We start from the raw sequence: 19,839 nt of genomic DNA, 5'->3' as shown, positions 1-19,839 counted from the left end.
TCTAGAAATCCCATTCTTCTAAGAAACATAGGATCATAGAACTAGGGCTGGAAGAGACCAAGGAAGTTGCAGTTGATTAAGAAATTAAGACACTGTTAGCATCTCAGTTCTAATTTGCTAAAGTACCAACTCATTGGATTGTTAGGTCCTCTATTGTGGAAACCCAACACTCCTGAGGTTGGACAACCAGATGTGTCTCAGAAAGCACAAAGATCTGCCAATATATCCAAGGAAAGGGTGGAGTCCAGAAGGTTATAGTGATCAACCATTCTTGAAGTAAAAATCTAGGAATCTATAAATGAATGAAATCAGGAATGACACAGGAACAAAACATTTAGCAAGACAAGATTAAGGGCAAAAACAAGAGATGCATTTGTGCCCAAAGGACCTAGAGCTGCTATTTCTGTCATTTGGATGCAACCTAGGAAGTTTAGGCTCCATTCCTCTAAATTATTTCTTCCCCTCTTAAGTCCCATTTCTCATGTTTCCCAGTCAGTGTTGGATTGTGGGACTCACATGTGACCTTCACATAGCTGTAAACCATAGTTTTACAATCTCCTAGGATGTAGGTAGTTTGTTCAAATAGCTTCCCAGTGAGGCAGCATGCATGGCCTCTTATGACCCAGGATGGACCTTCCACTGTGCCCATCTGGAAGAGATTCCACACTGCTGACTACTTTCTTTTAAGCCAAGAGAAGTGTATGTTTTTGAACTGGGATTACCTCAACCCATGCCTCCTGTGCCCAGCCTTTGGATTACAGAAGACATAGAGGCCAAGCTGGACATTTCCCATGGCTTTGTCAGGGGTCATTTTCCAGCTGACTTAGTGTTGCAAATCCTGACCCCCTTGCTTTGGCCATCTGTTCCTTTGGCACCACATGACTGTCCTCATTGGGAAGAATCAAGGGAATCAAAGAGGACAAATAGGAAATGTAAGAAATTGCTCCTGTAGGTCTTTAGAAATTTCTAGAACAGAGCCTATATTTGACAGAACATCACATAATGAAGAAATTTCCAAACAAATGCAAGCACACAAATCTAATGTACATGGCAAGGATATGTGGAGGGGAACAGTTTTGGAATTTCATGGAGGAGACTACTTCTACCACATCCTGAGTTCCCATGTCCTACATGCAGCATGTGTGAGCACACAGGGGAGTCTTAACCATTCCAATTTGCTCTGAGGATATTGGCAGGAGCAAAGACTGGGAGCCACCCTCCCTCTCCCCGACACCATGACTCCTCAAATCTCCCCTTCTCAAACAACAAACTCCACTGACTGACAATATAGAAAATTAATCACTATCCAGATTAGCCACATACATATTCACACCCTATATAGGTCCCTTTAGAGAATCAGCAGCCAACAAAAGATATATAACAGTGACCAGTTTACTGGAAATCATTCACATTTATTGAGTTCTTTACAATCACAAAGTTCTTCCATTTAGTCCCTGCAGTCATTTTATGAAATAGAGAGATCTGGGATGAGAGGATAGCCCCATTTTAGGGACCACACCACCTTCCCCACACCAATGCCAGATGCCTTTTCTCCTCCTCTAATAGCCTAAAGACAAGAGTGGCAGATTTGGAATGACAGAATCCAAGTCAGAATAGTCGTAGCTCTTCTGCCTACAGTCTCTCCAATGACCTTGGTTGAATCATTTAATTTTTCTAGGACCCCTCCATTTCTTCATCTGTAAATTGAAGGGTTGATGTCAAGGTCCCTGACAGTTCTAAATCCTGTGATCCTCTGGTGGTGAAAGTCCATCTCAGATGTCCTCCTTGATCCTTTCCTCCTCTATTTGTCCTAGAGTACTTTAGATAGATCTTTTCTTTGCCCTCATCACATCATATTATATAGGACACTCATTTGGGCACAAAGCAAAAAAAAAACAAAAAACAAAAACCCTCCAGATTTTTTCAACAATGACACACATTTATGTAGCACTTCAAGGATTCTAAAATATTTTTATTACACTGCCTTTTGAAGTAGATTGTGCAAGTGTTATCAACCCATTTTACAGATTGAGAATCAGGCTCAGAAGAGTTAAGGGACTTGCTAGTGACCTTCTTCTAATTAAGAAGTCCAGGTACTCTGACTTCAGGTCCAGGAGCCTCTTTCTACTGTGTCACACAGCCTAGGCAGAAGTCATGCTATAAAATGGACAACTCATCTGGAAATGTAAGGTATGGTATATCTGCTTAAAAATCCTTCCCATTTTCTTTTTTTATTTTTAGAGGGGGGAGGCAGGGCAATTGGGGTTAATTGACTTGCCCAAGGTCACATGGCTAGTAAGTGTTAAGTGTCTGAGGCCGAATTTGAGCTCAGGTCCTCCTGACCCCAAGGCCAGTGCTTTACCCCATTTTCTTATTTTCAAATATTGGGCAGTGTATTTTGCACCAGGATGCCATAATGAAAGTTCCTCTATGAGAATCTAGAAGTGTTTTCAAGGCCATATTTGTGATTGACCTTGTGACATATAGTTAATACTGTTCGTCACTTTGGTGGTTCTGTAATAAAAACTTTAGGTATTTTAGGCATGGGAAGACAGTGCAAAGAATGAGATGAGATGGAGTGCAGTGTGAGCAATAGTGATGCCATTTTGGCAGGATTGTAGTATATGGTAAAGTGTATAATATGTCAGAGTCTGGAAAGGTAGGTTGCGAAAGACTTTAAATATCAAACAGTAATAGCAATATTTTTTAAGAATGACTGAGCAAAAAGTCATTTTGACTATTATAAATACAAATTAAAAATAAATGACATATCAAATTTATAAGAATACAACTCATAAATGGTCAAAGGATATGAAGAGGCAGTTTTCAGATGAAAAAATCAAAACTATCTATAGGCATATAAAAAAATGTTCCAAATCTCTACTGATTAGAGAAATGTAAATCAAAACAACTCAGGTTCCACATCACACCTATCAGATTGGTTAACATGACAAAATAGGAAAATGACAAATATTGGAGATGTGGGAAAATTGGAACAGTTGTGCATTGTTTGTGGAGTTGTGAACTGATTCAACCATTCTGAAGAGCAATTTGAAGCTATGTCCAAAGGACTATAAAACTGTGCATACCCTTTGATCCAGCAATATCACTTCTAGGTTTGTAACCCAAAGAGATCATAACAATGAGAAAAGGACCCACATGTACAAAAATATTTATAGCACCTCTTTTTGGGGCAGAAAAGAATTAGAAATTGGGGGGATACCCAGCAATTGGGGAATAGTTGAACAAGCTATGGTACACAAATGTAATGGATCCAATTATTCCATAAGAAATGATGAGCAGGCAGATTTCAGAAAAACCTGGAAAGTCTTATGAACTGATACTGAATGAAGTGAGCAGAACATCATACACAGTAACAGTAACATTGTACAATGATCAACTTTGATAGACTTAACTCTTCTCAGCAATACAATGACCTAAGACAATTCCAAGACTCATGACAGAATTATCCACATCCAATAAAAGAACTATGAAATCGGAATGCAGATTGAAGTATACTTTTTATTTTGTTTCTTTTTTCTTTCTCATAGCTTTCCCCTTTGCTTCTGATTCTTCTTTACAACATGACTAATGTGGAAATATGTTTAATATGATTGTACATGTATGGTATATATCAAATTGCATGCCATCTTGGGGAGTGGAGGGGAAGGAGGCAGAAAAATTTTAGAACTCAAGTGAATGTTGAAAACTACAAATAAATTAATTTTAAAAAGGAGATGTGAAGAAAGATCCTATCTGCATCCAGATAAAGAACTGATAAATAGAGGCGGCCAGGTAGCACAGCAAGGAATATCCCAGTGTTGGGATAACCTGGGGATCGAATCCGGGCTCAGACACTTAGCGCCCACCCAGAAACACCTGGCCATGTAACCTTGAGGAAGTTAATTAACCCCAATTGCTTTAAAAAAAAAATCCTGATAAATAGAAGTATATATTGAATAAATTTACATACCTATTTGTGTCTAATGGTAGCCATCTCTGGGGGAGGGGAAGAAGAAAAAAAGGAAAAAAAATCATGATAAAATTTTTGTCTATTTTGACAGAATAATAAGTTGTACACGGTGGATTTGCAGTTCCATATGCAATCATCTTTTTTTATTGTACTTTTATGGAAATGTTTGTTTTGTTCTATGAATCAAAAATCAAATAAATTTTTTAAAAAGTCAAACAAGAGAGTTTAGATTTATATTGGAGGAAGTCAGGTAGAGTGCTTAGTGTTGGATTTGGAATCAGAAAGACAAGTTCAAATTTAAAAAAAAATTTATTTTTAATTTATGGAATAAAACAAGCATTTCCATTAGTTGCATGACCTTGGGTCACATAATCTCAGACTCAATTTGCTCATCTGTAAAATGGAGATGATAGTGCCTATAAATTCTTGTGAGAACCAAATGAGAGCTTTTAAAGCACTATATAAATTCTAGTTATAGTCATTCAATCTTATAGGAATGGTGCCCTAATTAGCGTTAATAGTAGGAATGTTTCCCTTGTGTCCCACAGATTGACTTTGGGGCCTTACCTGATTTTGTCAAAACTTTCCTGGTCATTTATTTTGTTATAGTTATACATTATACAAGAGAAAAATAAAATGCAATTTCTGTGGGAATACTGATTCTGGACTGGATAGAGATTTTTGAACCCAACCATCCAATCCCATATGATCAAATCACTGTACAGGATATAAAAGAAATACAAATTTAATGTCTCTTTTTCCTTGCATCCCATTGCTTACTTTTTTTTTGGAGGGGGGAAGGCTGGGCAGTTGGGGTTAAGTGACTTGCCCAAGGTCACATGGCTGTGTTAAATGTCTTAGGCCAGATTTGAACTCAGGTCCTCCTGACTCCAGGGCCTGTGCGCTATTCGCTGCACCACTTGGCCACCCCTTACTTTTGTTTTCTTAAACAGAAAATATTGCTCAGGTTACATGTGTGATCACTTAAGTATTTAAAGGTATCACCTTCTCATCTCAAACATACTCATCTGGCAAGTAGCTGCTGCCCTATCCAGACAGGTGGTGTTGTCAGGGCCAGAGTTAGGGACCAAGATGCTGGTAGTTCAGAGCAGTCAAGTGTTCCTTCCACAAAATAGGCAGGAAGGCAGAAAGAGGTAAATGAAGTGCATGTCAACCTATGGTACCAAGAGTCAGAACTGGAGAGGAGAGTCGCCATAGGAACATATGAGAGGAGCAGGAGTCTGGCAACACAGGCCAGGCCCAGGGTAAAGGAATGACCAGACAGGAGAAGAAGCAGATCTAGGGCGAAATATTAGGGATGATCCAAAAGGAGCTAGAACTAGAGTAAAGCAGAACAGGATGAGAACAGAGCTACTCAGTCGTGTTCCAACCGTGTGCTGGGCTCAGTAAGTGCTCTTGCAAAGCGTAGGTTTGTATCAGACCATGAAGTCTTCTTTAAAAAAAATTCATATCAGTACATCATCAAACACCTGCTCTGTCCTGAGAACTGTCCCTTGCTACTAAATAAATAAATAGATAGATAGACGATAGATGATAGATAGATAAGCAAAAAGGAAAAAGCAGGTCACCAAAATTTGCATATCAACCAAATCTGAATTTATGCCATTTCCCACACCCATGGAACCATTTCATTGCTAAGGGAGGAAAGGAGGTTCATTGTTTCAATTCTCCTGCAGGGTCAAGTTTGGTCTATATTACAACATAATATTTAGTTTCACTTTTTTCCCCTATTTATAGACCTATATGCATAAGCATGTATATACATAATATACATTGATATACGCTTGTATACACACACACACTCATATATATGTTGTTGGCCAATCATTTTTCAGTTGGGTCTAACTCTTTGTGATCCTATTGGGGACTTTCTTGGCAGAGATACTGGAGTGGTTTGCCAATTCCTCCTTCAGCTTCTTTTATAGATGAGGAAACTGAGGCAAACAGGGTGAAGGTACTTGCCAAGGGTGACACAGCTATTAAATGTCCGAGGAGAGATTTGAACTCTCGAAGATGAGTTTTCCTGCCTCCAGGTTTGGTGCTGTGCACTATGGTGCCACCTAGCTGCACTGTATCCTTGCTCTCCCTACACATATAACCAGACTCTCTCCCACATATCCTGGTTCTGCTTAGGGCACTCATCAGTTCATGTTTTCCTGTTCATTGCATTCTTCATATGCATCATTTCTCATTGTGCAGTAATATTCTGTTACACATGTGCTACCATTTGTACTGTCATTCACCAACTGATTGACATCTTCTTAGATTTTGAGTTCTTTCCAACTATAAAAGGTGTTGCTATACATATTTTGGTACACATCAGATGTTCCTGTCTGTCTTTGACCTTTTTGTTATCTACACCTAACAGTGAGATCTCTGGGTCCAAGGCTATGGCCTGACTCTACCAGTGTACCTTCCCCCTCCCCTTTTTTCTTATAATGCTGTCATAGAGATGATTAGGCTAGAAGCTTATTGTCAGGACTTTGCACCTTCTGCCTCTTAGTACACAGATATGGCCCTAGACAGTGACTACTTCCAGTAGCTGCACACCAAGGCTGCAGCTACTCTATTGGAGAACAATTACTTGACTATTTTCTTGGTCTCTTTCTTGGTCTCATTCCTGCTATATGGATATATTTGATTAAAAACTTCTAGAGGAGAAAGGCAATCACTGTGCAACTCACCTTGAGCAGCCCAGGATCCTGCATAAACACAAAATACATATCTCAGTAACACAACTCTGTGTCAGCACTTAAATCAACCTCTTTTTTCCTGGATTTTAAAATTTTCTGCCCAAAAGATGTTTCATTTTACAGGGCAGGTAGGTCACACAGTGGCTAGAGCCCTGGGCTAGGATTTAGGGAGACCTGAGTTCAAATCTGGCCTCAGACACTTATTAACTGTGTGCCACCCAGCAACTCATTTAACCCTACTTACTTCAGTTTCCTCATCTGTTAAATGAGTTGGAGAAGAAAATGGTAAACCACTCTAGTGTCTTTGCCAAGAAAACCCCAAGGGGTCATGAAGAGTTGGACACAATTGAAACAATTAAACATTTCTTAGCATATTTTTGGTCAATTCTATCATTGTTGACCTTTGTCTGACATTTAACACTCACCATAATTTGGTCTCGACCAACCTGTTAATAGTCTGAGAACACTGGCAAAGAAGGAATGCCTACAGACTTGAGGTAACAGGAGCACAGAATTCTTGGCAGTTTGCAGTTATTCCCTGTGATGCCAATAGTCACTATAAATATACCAGCATAGTGCTCAATGGCAAAATATAACACTCTCCATATAGAAGACAGAAGCAAAACATTTATTTATACACCAGAAAGCCAATTCCATCATAGCAACACAGGAGTTAATGCACAACTTAGCAGAGTGCCACACTACCCTTTAACCTTCCCACAAACCAACACAAGTCTAGCTGTCACAGCAGGTGGCAATCATCAACATTTACTCACAAGGCTGCCTCCTTTGGATGCATCCTCACCTCCCTCCAATCTAGCTGCTCTGACTCCCTACTTCTTGTGGGATTTGCTCCACCCTTCAGCAAACTCCTCCCACCACAGTCTCCTTGTGATTATATTCAGCCGATTGGGGGCAGGGCATATCTTCAAAGCAGGGAAGGTCTTCAAATTCCCTTAGACTTATTAAGGGGCAGGGAAGATCTTCAAATTCCCATTCCTATTACATTCCTCAAGCCAATTTGAGAGGGATTGATGCTGAAGTTTGAGGTATACTGGGAGTTAGAATAAGAAGAGACCTCAGAGGTCAACTGATTGAACCATTCTATTTTTACAAATGGGGAAGCTGAGACCCAGAGTGACTTTGCACATTTGCAGCCTAAGTCTCTACTCCAAATCCAGCTCTTTCCTCCTTACCATGCACTTCATGGAAACCTGAACATAGTATGCACTCAATAAATCTGAATTATCCAGATTGTGCAGATGGCAACACTCACATACATTATCAGATTTTATCTTGAAAATAAAAATTAGCCAGGCATGGTGGTGCATAACTGTGATGCCAGTTATTGGAGAGGCCGAGGTGGGCTGATGGCTTGAGCTGAAGAGCTGTAGTAGGATAACTGGGTATTCACACTAAGACAGGAATTAATGTGGTGAGCCCCTTAGGGGTGGTCCCTCCAGAAGGCTGTTTAAGGAGTGAAACTGCCCAGGTGGGAAATGGAGCAGGTCAAAGCTTCTGTTTCTGTTCCAGTTAGCAGTGGGATTTGACCCATAGGTATCTGCCACTCTTCTAGGTTAAGTGAGAGATACCCAGTATATTTTTTTTAATTGAAAAATTAGACTAGGAACACCTTAAGATAAGCTGAGACAAAGATTAAAAAAGCAGCTTTCCATTGCCTTGTAGTATACATTAGAAAATAAAGGCTTTGGATGAATCAATACATCACTACCTACTTCAGAGTCAATACTTAGGTCTCCAATTTCCAATTCTTTTGAAATTCGAAACCAGGGTGTTTCAGGTCCATCATGAAATCGAACAAAATATTTGTCACTTTAGTCCATTACTACATTTATCACAGTTTGAGGACGGTTCCATCCAAAAATAACACACATGGCTCTATTTGATTCAGTAAGCACTGATTTTGCTTCTCCTCTGCCACCAAATAAATTATCCAAAGATTGAATCCACCCTAGACTTCATCAAAATGGATTATACATTTCAAATTAGGATATGAAATAGATATTTTTAACTATGGTGTTATAAAGTGCTTAGTGCAAACAGATATTATGTGTAATCTAGGTCTTTTGGTGGGGATAAATTACTATAATAAAGAACCTGACCCTAAAAAATTTTCTAGTCAAGCAGCTTGACTCGAATAAATTGGTTTACAATTTAAAAAATATATAGTTAGAGAACATGGTTTGGAATACCTATGATTTGTTTTCACCTCCAAGCCTGTGAACATATGCTAATTTATGTGGCTTGGCAATGACAGGAGGCAGAAATAAAGGAGCCTTATGAATGAGCAGGGAATATAATATTTTGTTTGGATGAAAAGAGGGAGGTCTGCTTAAGCAAATGACAAATGTGGCGGCTTTTCTCAAACACCTATGGTCTGAACCATATGGACCTACTTCTTTGCCCATTTATGTCTTTTTAATTCCTTAAGCATTTTTATCAAATCTCCTCTTGGCAGTTCATTCCACTTTGGAATAGCTCTAATTGGAAGTTTTCCTTAAGTCAGGCTAAAATCTGTCCCTCTCCCTTCCACCCATTACTCTTAAATTTTGTCTGGGGTGCAAGGAAAGAAAATCTAATCTCACTTTTACATGAAAGCTCTTCAAATCCTTCCAAGGCAGCAATTAGGTGCCCCTTAGCCCCCACCTATTTTTTTTTCCTTAGGCTTGGTTACCACCAAGTTTTTTCACCCAATTCTTACATGGCAGAATTTTCTGGTCTTTTTTTCCAACGTTCTGATCTTTGGGACACTACAGCTTACCAAAGCCTTATCTGAAATGTATTGCTCAGGCCAGAGCACAAAAATATGACCAAGGCAAGGTAAAATTACTATGCCTTATTATTACTTTTTACAATTTATTATTGCTTTGAAAAATTTGAGTTTCAAATTCTCTCTCCCCCAGTCTCTTCATTTATTGGAAAAGCAAGCAATATCTATCAATTATACCTGTGAAATCAAGCAAAATATATTTCCAGTTTAGCCACGTTGCAAAAAAATTATACTTCAATTTACTGTGCCTTATTTTTAATGTAGTCTAACATTACAATAATGTTTTTAGCTGCAGTCACAGGTGCCAATGGTACCTTATATCTCCAGTGTCTAGTGCTTGGCATACAGAAGGTGCTCAACTGATGCTTAATTGCTATGTGTTGCTTGATACTGAGCTTGTATTCCACTGAAGTTTGTAGATCTTTTTATGTCTTTTATCTTGGACTTTACAGTGGGCTTTTTAAACTCAAGTGTAGGATTTTCTCTTCAATGGTATTCAATTCATCTTATTAAGATTCAGCCCCAATGTTTTGGCCTGTTGAGATTATTTTTGGATCCTACCATGCAATTTAGCATCCGTCCCAACTTTGTAACATCTGCCAATCTGATGAGCATGTCATTCATGTCTTCATCTAAGGAATTAATAATTGTGCTGGACAGCATAAAAGGGACAAGTACAGATCACTGGATGTCCCACTATTAGGATAAAATAATTTTAAAAAGGCATCATCCTACTCATCCTTTGAATAAGCTCATATGGATATATTGTTTTCCCCTAGTGAAATGTATTCCTTGAAGGAAGTTTTTCTGTATTCTCACATCAAGAACACAGTAGGCGCTTAATAAATGCATGACAAATTAAAACAAACCTACATTTTCACATGTAAAGCTTGGTATCCTCCAGTCACTTCCTCCCTCCCTCCCTTCTCCATGAATGAAAACAACTGCCATCCACAAACCAAGTAGGCCATATTATTTTTTATTGGAATGAGCTGGGAACATAATTTTTCAAGTGAAAAATACAACTTTAAAAAAACCTGACATTTTGAATAACTTTATACATGTGCTACATGTTGCCTATCTGAAATGCTGTCTCTTCTGACCCAATGAGTGAGTAATCTAACAGAAAAAATTCACAGCAAACAATGACTATGTGCTTTCACATCATTTTTAGGATCTTGTCCCCAAAGAATTATTTATCATAGAAATAGAAAAACAGGGGTTCTGGCAAATAGTCCTCTTCCAGCATCACGTTTGTCTGAAAAATTGTGACCATTTTCCTCACAGCCTCATTTTAATGGGTGAGTCATTCGAAAACCATACAAAAATTATTTTTGTGATCAAATAATCCTGAATATCTCGATTCCATTAGAAATGTCATCTCTAAGAGACATAGCTTCTGTCTTTTTTCCTCCCACATCAGAAAAATGAATTTAAATCCCTCAAGTTGATACCTATTAAAAAATCATTCCAGTTTCCAATGACCTGAAGAAATCAACTACCCTATATATCTTTCATTTTTTTTTCAAATTACTATGAAGAATCAATCTGATTCTCAGACTTGTCTTCTTTATATTCTTTCCAAATGATCTTAGCAGATCATTTAAAGAGTAGAAGAAATACCCTGTAGGTGTTATGTGGGCCCAGAAGGACATATTGTAGGATTCACACACATACTTGAGTAAAAAAAAAGATTTTTTTTTTAACAGCACCAACAATCAACATCGATCATGCTGGTTTATGCTCATTTTGAAAGTAAATTACTCAATACTAAGAGTTTTTTTTTTAAACACTCATAAGACTGTGGTAACAAAAGGTATGTATACAAAATTACTGCATATAAAATGTATTTTAAATGTAAACGTTGTCAGTTTAATGCATTTCCCACATAATAAAATGGAACAATTACACACGGACAATTCAATTGTTCCCTGAAAAATTGCATTAAACAGAGCCAATATACAGGGATGGGTGGTTTTGAGATAGAAACCCAGTGTAAAAAAGTAAAAACCAAAAACTAACATCTTCCCCCACCCCCCACAACATTTAAAATCCAGTGGCATTAGCCTTGAACAGTGGTCAACCAGAGAAATGTGCTGGTGATAGAGCTGTAGTCAGGAAATGCACCATCCATTAGCTCATATCGTGGCACCCCATGTTACATCATATGGTTTCTTGATTTAAAGCTGTGTTACAAGTAAGCCACCAAAAACCATTCTGGATTTGAAAGGTGCTTGTAGATCAGAATATAGGTAGAATTCTATGTTCTCTTCCATGTATGCATCTTGAGGCTGGAAATTAATGTTCATAAAATAACTTAAGAAACATTTAAAGTCATCAAAATAGGATCAATGCAAAAAATTAATAATTCAGAATCCTAAATACACCCCTAACATGAATATATAATGGAGCTGTAACTAGTAGTTATGGTATCTGGGCCAAATAGCATAAAACATGCCCTCAAATCACCTTTGCAATTCATAACATGAAAATAACACAAAAATAATTAAGATAAACCTCATTTATAGAGGCTGTGACACTGCTGAGTATACTTGTTAAATTTTTATGCCCTCTAAATTTCACTTACGTGGTACAAAGCCCCAGTGCAGGCAAGGTAGTGAGAGGGACCTTAACCTGTGATTTTATTGGTACAAGGAATTCTCAGTTAGTGACCCATGAAGGTTGGCACCTTCTCGACAACTTAGACTCTTAGGGGGTGGCCTAGAGCAGTACTGTCAAACTCAAATAGAAATCAGGCCATTAAATGACACAAGATCCCTGCAGGCCACATATTGATTTGGTTTTAAAATGCAATATTATCTATATTTTACTGTGTTTTTACTAATTTTGTTAAATATTTCCTGGTTACATTTTAATCTGATTGGGGCCAGAGACACACTCAGGAATGCTATGGGTCACAGGCATATTTGACACCTCTGGCCTAGAGCACTGAGACCCCAAAGAACTTGCCAAAGGTTGCACAGTTAGTACCTATCAAAGGCAGGATTAAAACTTAAGAATTCCAGGTTCCAAGGCTAGCTCTCAGTCCACTATGTCACAATGATCTCAACTAGCCCTGGACATATATAATGTTTAGCAAGCTGGCTGATTTAAGGGCTGACATTTCTATCATAATTCACTATATATGGCCAAGTTCTTGAAAGTGAAAATTGATTCTGTTGGAGTCACAAATTATTTCATGTAGAAAATTCTAGCTTACCTCATCCAATTCCAATATCCTCTACCACTGTTCCATGGCACTAGAAAAGAAAAGAAAGATGTAACACTCTTGGAAAGATATAACTGTAGTAATGAAAAAGAGACCTAAAGGCTTCTAGGACAAATTGACCTCATAAATATCAGTGGCAAAGCAAAGCTTACAAAGCGTTCGAGTCCTAATGGCATCCTTAGAAGAAATTCATAGAAGTAAAAGAGTGCCATTTAAATCAGTGGTTCCCCATGCAGTGGTCTGCAAACCCCTTGGGGTTTTGTGATGATGGTCCAAAAGACTGGGGCAAAAAATCCTTTAATGGCACCTTGGGTAGTGAAGAATTGCTCAGTTACATTGAAGATTTATTCTTCCTCTATAACAACAAGCATGTACATCTTTTTTTTTTTAAATCTTATACTATATATAACATAACAGTTATATATATAAAATGCATGTGTGTATATATATACAGACACATATATACATGTATATACACAGACATACACATACACATGTGTGTATGTATATATAAATAAAAACAATATAATGTAAATTTTAGCATGAAGTTTTTGGGGGACAAAAGTTATCACTAGATATTGTGAGCACTTAATAAATTTAAAAGAATATTATGAGTAGGATATTGAATTGCCTTGGGGCAATTCAACACATTGTTGAAAGGGATTTATAGTACAAAGAATGTTACGAACTGATGAGCTAAAATGTTTCTAGTATCCTTTCCTGATGTTTAAAAGAAAGTACACAGGAAAAGCTACCAGGAAATTTTCTTTAAAAAAAAAATCAATGTAATAAAAATACCATCAAGTTCAGAAAAATTAACCTTCCCTCAGGAGTACATGTAGGAAAAATGTAAAATTTGAAAAAGTAATAAAAAGAGGGAAGCCAGGAATGATTTGCTCCCCAACAAGATTGCTGCTTTTTCTCCCCCTCTCTATGAGAGATTGAAGACACACTGCATTTTATTATAGGCTTTATTATAAACAAGACCCTCTGTGCTTGAAATCAAAGTACTGCTTAATTTCTACTTTACAGCTTTATAGTCATACTACTGATTAAGAACAAGTAATATGAATTGCATGCTAATTATGGTTGTCTAAAGTAAATCTGTCCCACTAATGCATTACTCAGCTCAAAAACACTGTGAAGTCTTCCTTTTCCAGTCATTGATAATGAGGAAATGAACCCGAAATGTAACTTAGTAAATGTCTCCCAAATCTGCTTTTCTTCTTCATTCATTGGCTTAAGTCCCAATAAATTCTTTGTATTACTGCCTATTTATGGACCCCAGAATTAATGGGTAACAGCAGAGCCTTCAGAAAATCTAGAAAATTCCAATGCCAGGGGAGCATAGGTAGCAAATAAGAACCCCGAGGTTGAGAACTCTTTTTCAACTTGTAAACCAACTATAGTCTTCACTGACTGAAATGCCCTTCTCAGCTCAGCTGACCAAATGGCAAAACAGAGGTAGCTAGGTGATTGGTGCAGTAGACAAAATGTTGGGCCTGGAGTTTGGAAGATGTAAGTTCAAATCTGGCCATAGATACTCCCTAGCTATGTGACTCTGGACAGGTCACCTAACTTGTGTCTGGTTCAGTTTCCTCAACTACAAAATGGGAATAATAACAGTACCCACGTCCCAGTTGTTTTGCAGATCAAATGAGCTAATAATATTTATAAAGTGAGCACATGGCACATAGCAAGAGCTAACTGTTACACATGGATGGCCCCTTTTCTCTCAATTTTGTATTATTCAGACTGTTACTTTTTTAAAGGAAATAGCCCCAAATTGGTGCTTTCCTCAAACCTCTGTGGTTCAGATAGATGCAACATCCTCTCTCACTTGGGGAAAGAACATCTCCCATTCAAGTATGAGTTTGGGTTCTGCAGACACATTTTCTCCTTGTGCTTGAAGTCAGTATGAGCATGGAGCATGATCCCCAACGTTTTACAATAACTGGGGGCAGAGGGAGCCAATGAGTCCAGAGAAATATAAATCAAATTTAATACTATGAAGAAGAAAAATAGCTCACACTTATATTGTACTTCTCACTATTATGGTTCATACTAATTTGCCTACAGTATCTCATAGGATCCTCACAAAAGACCCGCGAGGCAGGTTTTGCATACAAGAAAACCAGCAGTGAGTAAGATTAAGTGACTTGTCTAGGGTCACAGAGCTTGTGTTAGATGTAGGATTCAGTCTTCCGGACTCCAAGACAAGTTTTCTATCCACTGTACTAATCCTTTCCCATATTTGCATATGGCAGCACACATGTCGTTTTCCTTTAGTGAAATACTATACCACATGTTCCACCACGTGTTAGATTTACGATGTTCCATACATTCGGTTCCTCACTAGGGACAAATTAAAGTTACTAAGAAACTATGTATTCAAGAGAAGAGTAAAATGCAACTCCCTGCTCCCCTCAAGACTCCACCATGGCCCGTAAAACTGAAGATTACATTCAGAGTCAGCAAGATATACCACTAGCTCCACAGTATAAATTCAACACAAGTTTCCAGAATTCAACATGCAATAGTATTTCTGTCAAATTTAACGTGAGTTGGGGTAAGTATAAGCTGCTTCCTTTAAGAATGTTTTTCTTTAAAGTAGTCAAGTTCCTTTCTCTCAACCTTGAACACTGTTAACAAATGTTTTTCTGTGGATTTATCATTGAAAAACACTATCATACACTCATGGAAGAATCGCAGAGGAACAAGTATCTAAAAACAAGTGTTTAGGCTTATTTTGTCAAATATATTTCAGCTATGCATTCCACTCTTATTAGAACCAAAACCTAGGGCACGTGGACTTCCCAAAAGCTCTGTGGATAGTTTTCAAGGGGTCTGTGAACTTGAATGGAAAAAGAATTACATCTTTATTTTAGCCAACTTGAGTGAAATTTAGTATTCTCTTCAATTATTTGAAAACGTTTTCCTCAGAAGGGTCCATAGGCTTCACCAGAATGCCATAAGGATCTATGAACAAAAATAATTAACAATTGCTGTGTTAGAGGAAGCTGCATATGAGGGGGCCAGAACCACTCATCTTTAGATTGCTTCCTTTATTTGAATAAAGAACCCAAATGGCAAACCAAGAGTGCCCATAAGATGAATAGAATCTCATTTTCTGAGTATCATCATCGCCAGAAAGTAAAATGCATTTTAATGACTCCAAACCTCAATGGATTTCACAACTTGATCTGTGCTGGAGAAGAGTGAAGAAATGACTTGAATTGTTTTTTTTTTTTAAAGCAATTGGGGTTAAGTAACTTGCTCAAGGTTACAGGGCCAGTTATTTTGTGTGGGTGCTAAGTATCTGAGGCCAGAACTGATCCTGGGTCTCCCGACTCTGGGGCCAGCGCTCTTACTCACTGCGCCACCTGGCCACCCCATGACTTGAATTTTTATGGTTAGGTTTTGCTATTAGGGTGGGGGAAAAAAAAAAAAACATTTTTTTTTTTTGGGGGGGGGAGCAGTTTATAAAAAATGTCTTCAAGATTATTTTCAAGAAGAGACAGTATCCAGAGCACAATGTTGTATTCTATGATAATAAACTTGGAGAGATTGTCACCAGTATGGCACAGAATGTAAACAGTCATATTTCTTTCAAAGAATCAATCTGTGGCCTCACTGAGGTGGCTACTCCTAAAGATGCAGATTATAATCTGTCTTTATCTGTCCATCCTTCGAGACTCTAACCCATGCCCTCTCCTAAATCTACCACAAGGATTCCAAATAACACATGGGTCTTCCTCTCCATCTCTGGACAATGTATATAACAATAAAGATGGAAAGCTATCTTTCAGTTTGGGGAGGTCAAATGATATAGAATTCAGAAGGGGGAGACTGAACCAGTATTCACTATAGATCAATTCTCAGCCTCACAGATATCACTGAACTCCTACATTAAATGATTAAGTTACTTTCACCAAAACTAGTTTCAAAAATGCACACGAGAATTCCCTAAAATTGACATTGTAAAAGCCCATATAATTTGTTGGGGAGTTTTTTGGTTTGGTTTTTTTTGGAGGGCAATTGGGGTTAAGTGACTTGCCCAAGGTCACATGGCTACTTTTTGTATTAAGTGTCTGAGGCCACATTTGAACTCAGGTCCTCCTGACTTCAGGGCTGATGCTCTGTTCACTGTGCCACCTTGCTGCCCCTGCCCCCATATAATTTGTATCTTTAGTAAAATGAAGTGATTTATCTTACTCTGAATTTTGGTATAAAGACACTAATTATTTTATCTTCTTACCCAAGTAACATCAACATCATTAACAAGCATGTGGCTGCATTTCAACATAGCTTATTAAGCAATAAAAATGAAGCATGCATTCTGTGCCATCACGAATGACAATTTCCCTCTGTTGCTAATTATTATTGCTACTACTATTATGTCCCAAACATCCAGGTAAAAGTTAATGAGTTCCAATATTTTCCTAGCCCATTGCTCATGAATGTTTGCTTACACATGTTCAACATTATAGAAAAAGTCTAGATTACACATTTTAAAGATGTTTCGTTCAGGAGCCTCTGGTCGAGTATGTTTTCCATTATCTGCCTATCTCCATGACAAAGAAGTACAAAACAAACTCCCCAAGGTCTGCTATATAAACTCAATAAGCCTTATTAGTACAATGTGATTCAGAGACTGCAGGGTATGAGGATCTGGATTAAACAAAACACGTGCATCACTGGCCTTTCACCAGCTCTACAAGGCAATTTTAAGATGACTTCATTCAGTGATATCTTACACAATTATTCAGGTGTGTTTTTTTAAACACACCAAAATACTTGAAAGCATTACCAAATCTAATACAGTGTAGGGCATGATTTAAAAGACCAATCACTTAAAACAATACTTGTCATGCAAAAAAGAAAAAAAAGGCAAAAGAAAAAGAGTGAGTTTTTAAATGCATGCAGAAAACACCATTAAAGGATTGATATAGTATACAAAGAGTCAGGATTATAAGGCATGCAGTTTCAGGTTTTTGTGTTACCTTGTCATAACAGGATTGTGAAGACCATATAAATGATCTTTATGATAACCATAATTACCATTTTCCATACTGCAACAAAATAAATATACCAAAAAAAGACTTATGTTATTGCTGAGATGAAGTGAAAACATGAATTACAAAGACAATGTAAATGGCAATGGAGAATATGTAAAAACAAGCTAATGTTGACAGAGCAAGTAAAAAGGTCTGCAACTCAAATTCTGTATCCATTAGAAACCACCACCAAACACTCTAAACAACTACTTTTGTACATTAAATATATATACATATATTATATAGATGCATATAAATCTGTTTTTAAGAGGTTTTACATTTACTCTATTTTCATCTGGACCTGTTTTGTCATAGATCTGTTTCTTATTAATCAGAGGTCCAGTAACATAAATCCCCTACACCCACTTTATTTAAAGAAAAGAGTTGAATAAATACTGTTAAAAAAAAAAGTCTTACTTTTTCATGGGTAAAGTTTCAACACTAAAAGATATAAAACAAAAAGGGAAACAATTATTTTTTTAAAAAAATATTCATGGAGGTAACAGCTACTTTCCCATATTGCCTTCCTACTACAGTAGAATGGATGTGCAAACTTGGGGAGAAACAGGTCAAGAATCACAATGGAAGAAATTGAAAAAAACATACATAAACAAATATAGTGTATAAGTTTATGGGATAGTGAGGAAAATAAAAACCACATATGGTTAAATGAAAACTAGTAAAAACAGTTATCATAAAGTGAAATGCCAAGTCCCTGAGACAGAAGAACTGCAAATAAGAAATAGAAGATTGGTTAAAGAAAGCAAGGAAAATAAAGAGAAAATAATTAAGGCAAAGACCCCTAGAGCAAAGGAATATTTAGTGGGGTTGTTAACATCTCATGTAGGGGAGGTAACTGTTAGCAAGAATAAGCCCTAGCTACACAGAAAGAAAGCATTTCTCTTCTGTTTTTATGACAAAGCAGGAAAAGTAAGATGTCTAAGTAACGGCAGTTACTTGGGTGGGGATGATCGGGGCCTTTGGGAAATCTCCGTTTTATGACGGTCCCTTCCTTCTTCCTGGAAGTCCTCGTACTTACTCATCATACACATCTTCTGAATCCATTCGACGATAATATTTGGATAGCTTTACAGCAAAAATTATAGCAGGAACTAAAGATATCGTGGCCCCTCCCAAGCCAAACCAGAAGGCGTTCTGGAAAGACAACAAACAAAAGACAGAATTTAAGATACACGTCATTTGAATAGGATTGTTTATCAAGGGTCCTGGATTCAAACCTGGACTCTGTGACCTGAATAACCTTGGACAACTGTGTGCCCTTCTCTGAATACATAAAAGAAGGAATTGGACTAGATCAAGGGTTCATAACCCTCCTCTGTTCCATCCTTCATACAGCTGCCAAAATGATATTTCTAAAGCACAAGTCTGCTATGTCTCTCTTCTACTCAATAAACTCCTGTGTCTCCCTCTTGCCCCTAACAGAACAGAAATACATCTTTGTGGTTTTAAATGAGGGGTTCTTAAACGGGAGTTTACAGATTCCACAGAGTATCGTGGACAGATTTCGGGAGGTCCATGAACATGTACTAGAAAAAAAATTACTTTATTTTCACTAACCTCCAACTGAAATTCAGAATTTTTTTCAATTACAAATTTTTTTAAAACTACTCTAAGAAGTGGGTCCAAAATAGGCTTCAGACTGCCAAGGAAGTCTATAAGGAAAAAAGAATTAAGATTCTCTGGACTCCATGATCTCAAAGGATACTTCTATCTCTCAAAATTCTATGAAGCTGCACTTGCTACTGGAAAAAGGGTTGGAACTGGGTCAATACTGCTCTGTGACTGACCATCGGTGTCACCACTGGATGTAATTTACTCTCTTCTTAGTGGAGCAGGGAAAATCTAAAAGTTTTCTCATCTACAAAATGAGGCTAAGAACAGAATCTTCTTCCCAAGACTATTGTGAAGATAAAATGTACTTTGTAAACCATGCAAATGCCAACTATTAAGATCCTAAATTTTATGTCGGGGTGGCTAGGTGGTGCAGTGAATAGAGCACTGATCCTGGAGTCAGGAGGACCTGAGTTCAAATCCAACCTCAGACCCTTGGGCAA

The 19,839-nt window shown here is 37.6% G+C and overlaps 1 protein-coding gene across 5 annotated transcripts in view; it reads right to left on the bottom strand.

The window, feature by feature from the left end:
• Positions 1-10,441: 10,441 nt before the first annotated feature.
• PROM1 (prominin 1) overlaps positions 10,442-19,839 on the bottom strand; it is a 165,092-nt gene continuing 155,694 nt past the window's right edge. For 4 of the 5 annotated variants that reach the window (XM_069069400.1, XM_069069421.1, XM_069069413.1 and 1 more), the window contains exons 24-28: positions 18,804-18,919; positions 18,182-18,205; positions 17,711-17,779; positions 12,699-12,738; positions 10,442-11,769 (exon numbers count right to left, since the gene is read on the bottom strand). In XM_069069400.1, coding sequence (XP_068925501.1) covers positions 12,720-12,738; positions 17,711-17,779; positions 18,182-18,205; positions 18,804-18,919 — 228 coding nt within the window. In that variant the 3' untranslated portion in view covers positions 10,442-11,769; positions 12,699-12,719. The remainder of the gene's footprint in view (positions 11,770-12,698; positions 12,739-17,710; positions 17,780-18,181; positions 18,206-18,803; positions 18,920-19,839) is intronic. The other variant, XM_069069431.1, reaches the window with a different exon arrangement.

The sequence above is a fragment of the Petaurus breviceps genome, unplaced genomic scaffold, assembly GCF_028583685.1.
Source record: "Petaurus breviceps papuanus isolate PSGF00001 unplaced genomic scaffold, PetGlider_PUasm1.0 140, whole genome shotgun sequence".
Classification (NCBI taxonomy): Eukaryota; Metazoa; Chordata; class Mammalia; order Diprotodontia; family Petauridae; genus Petaurus; species Petaurus breviceps.
This window is presented reverse-complemented; position numbering and strand designations above follow the sequence as displayed.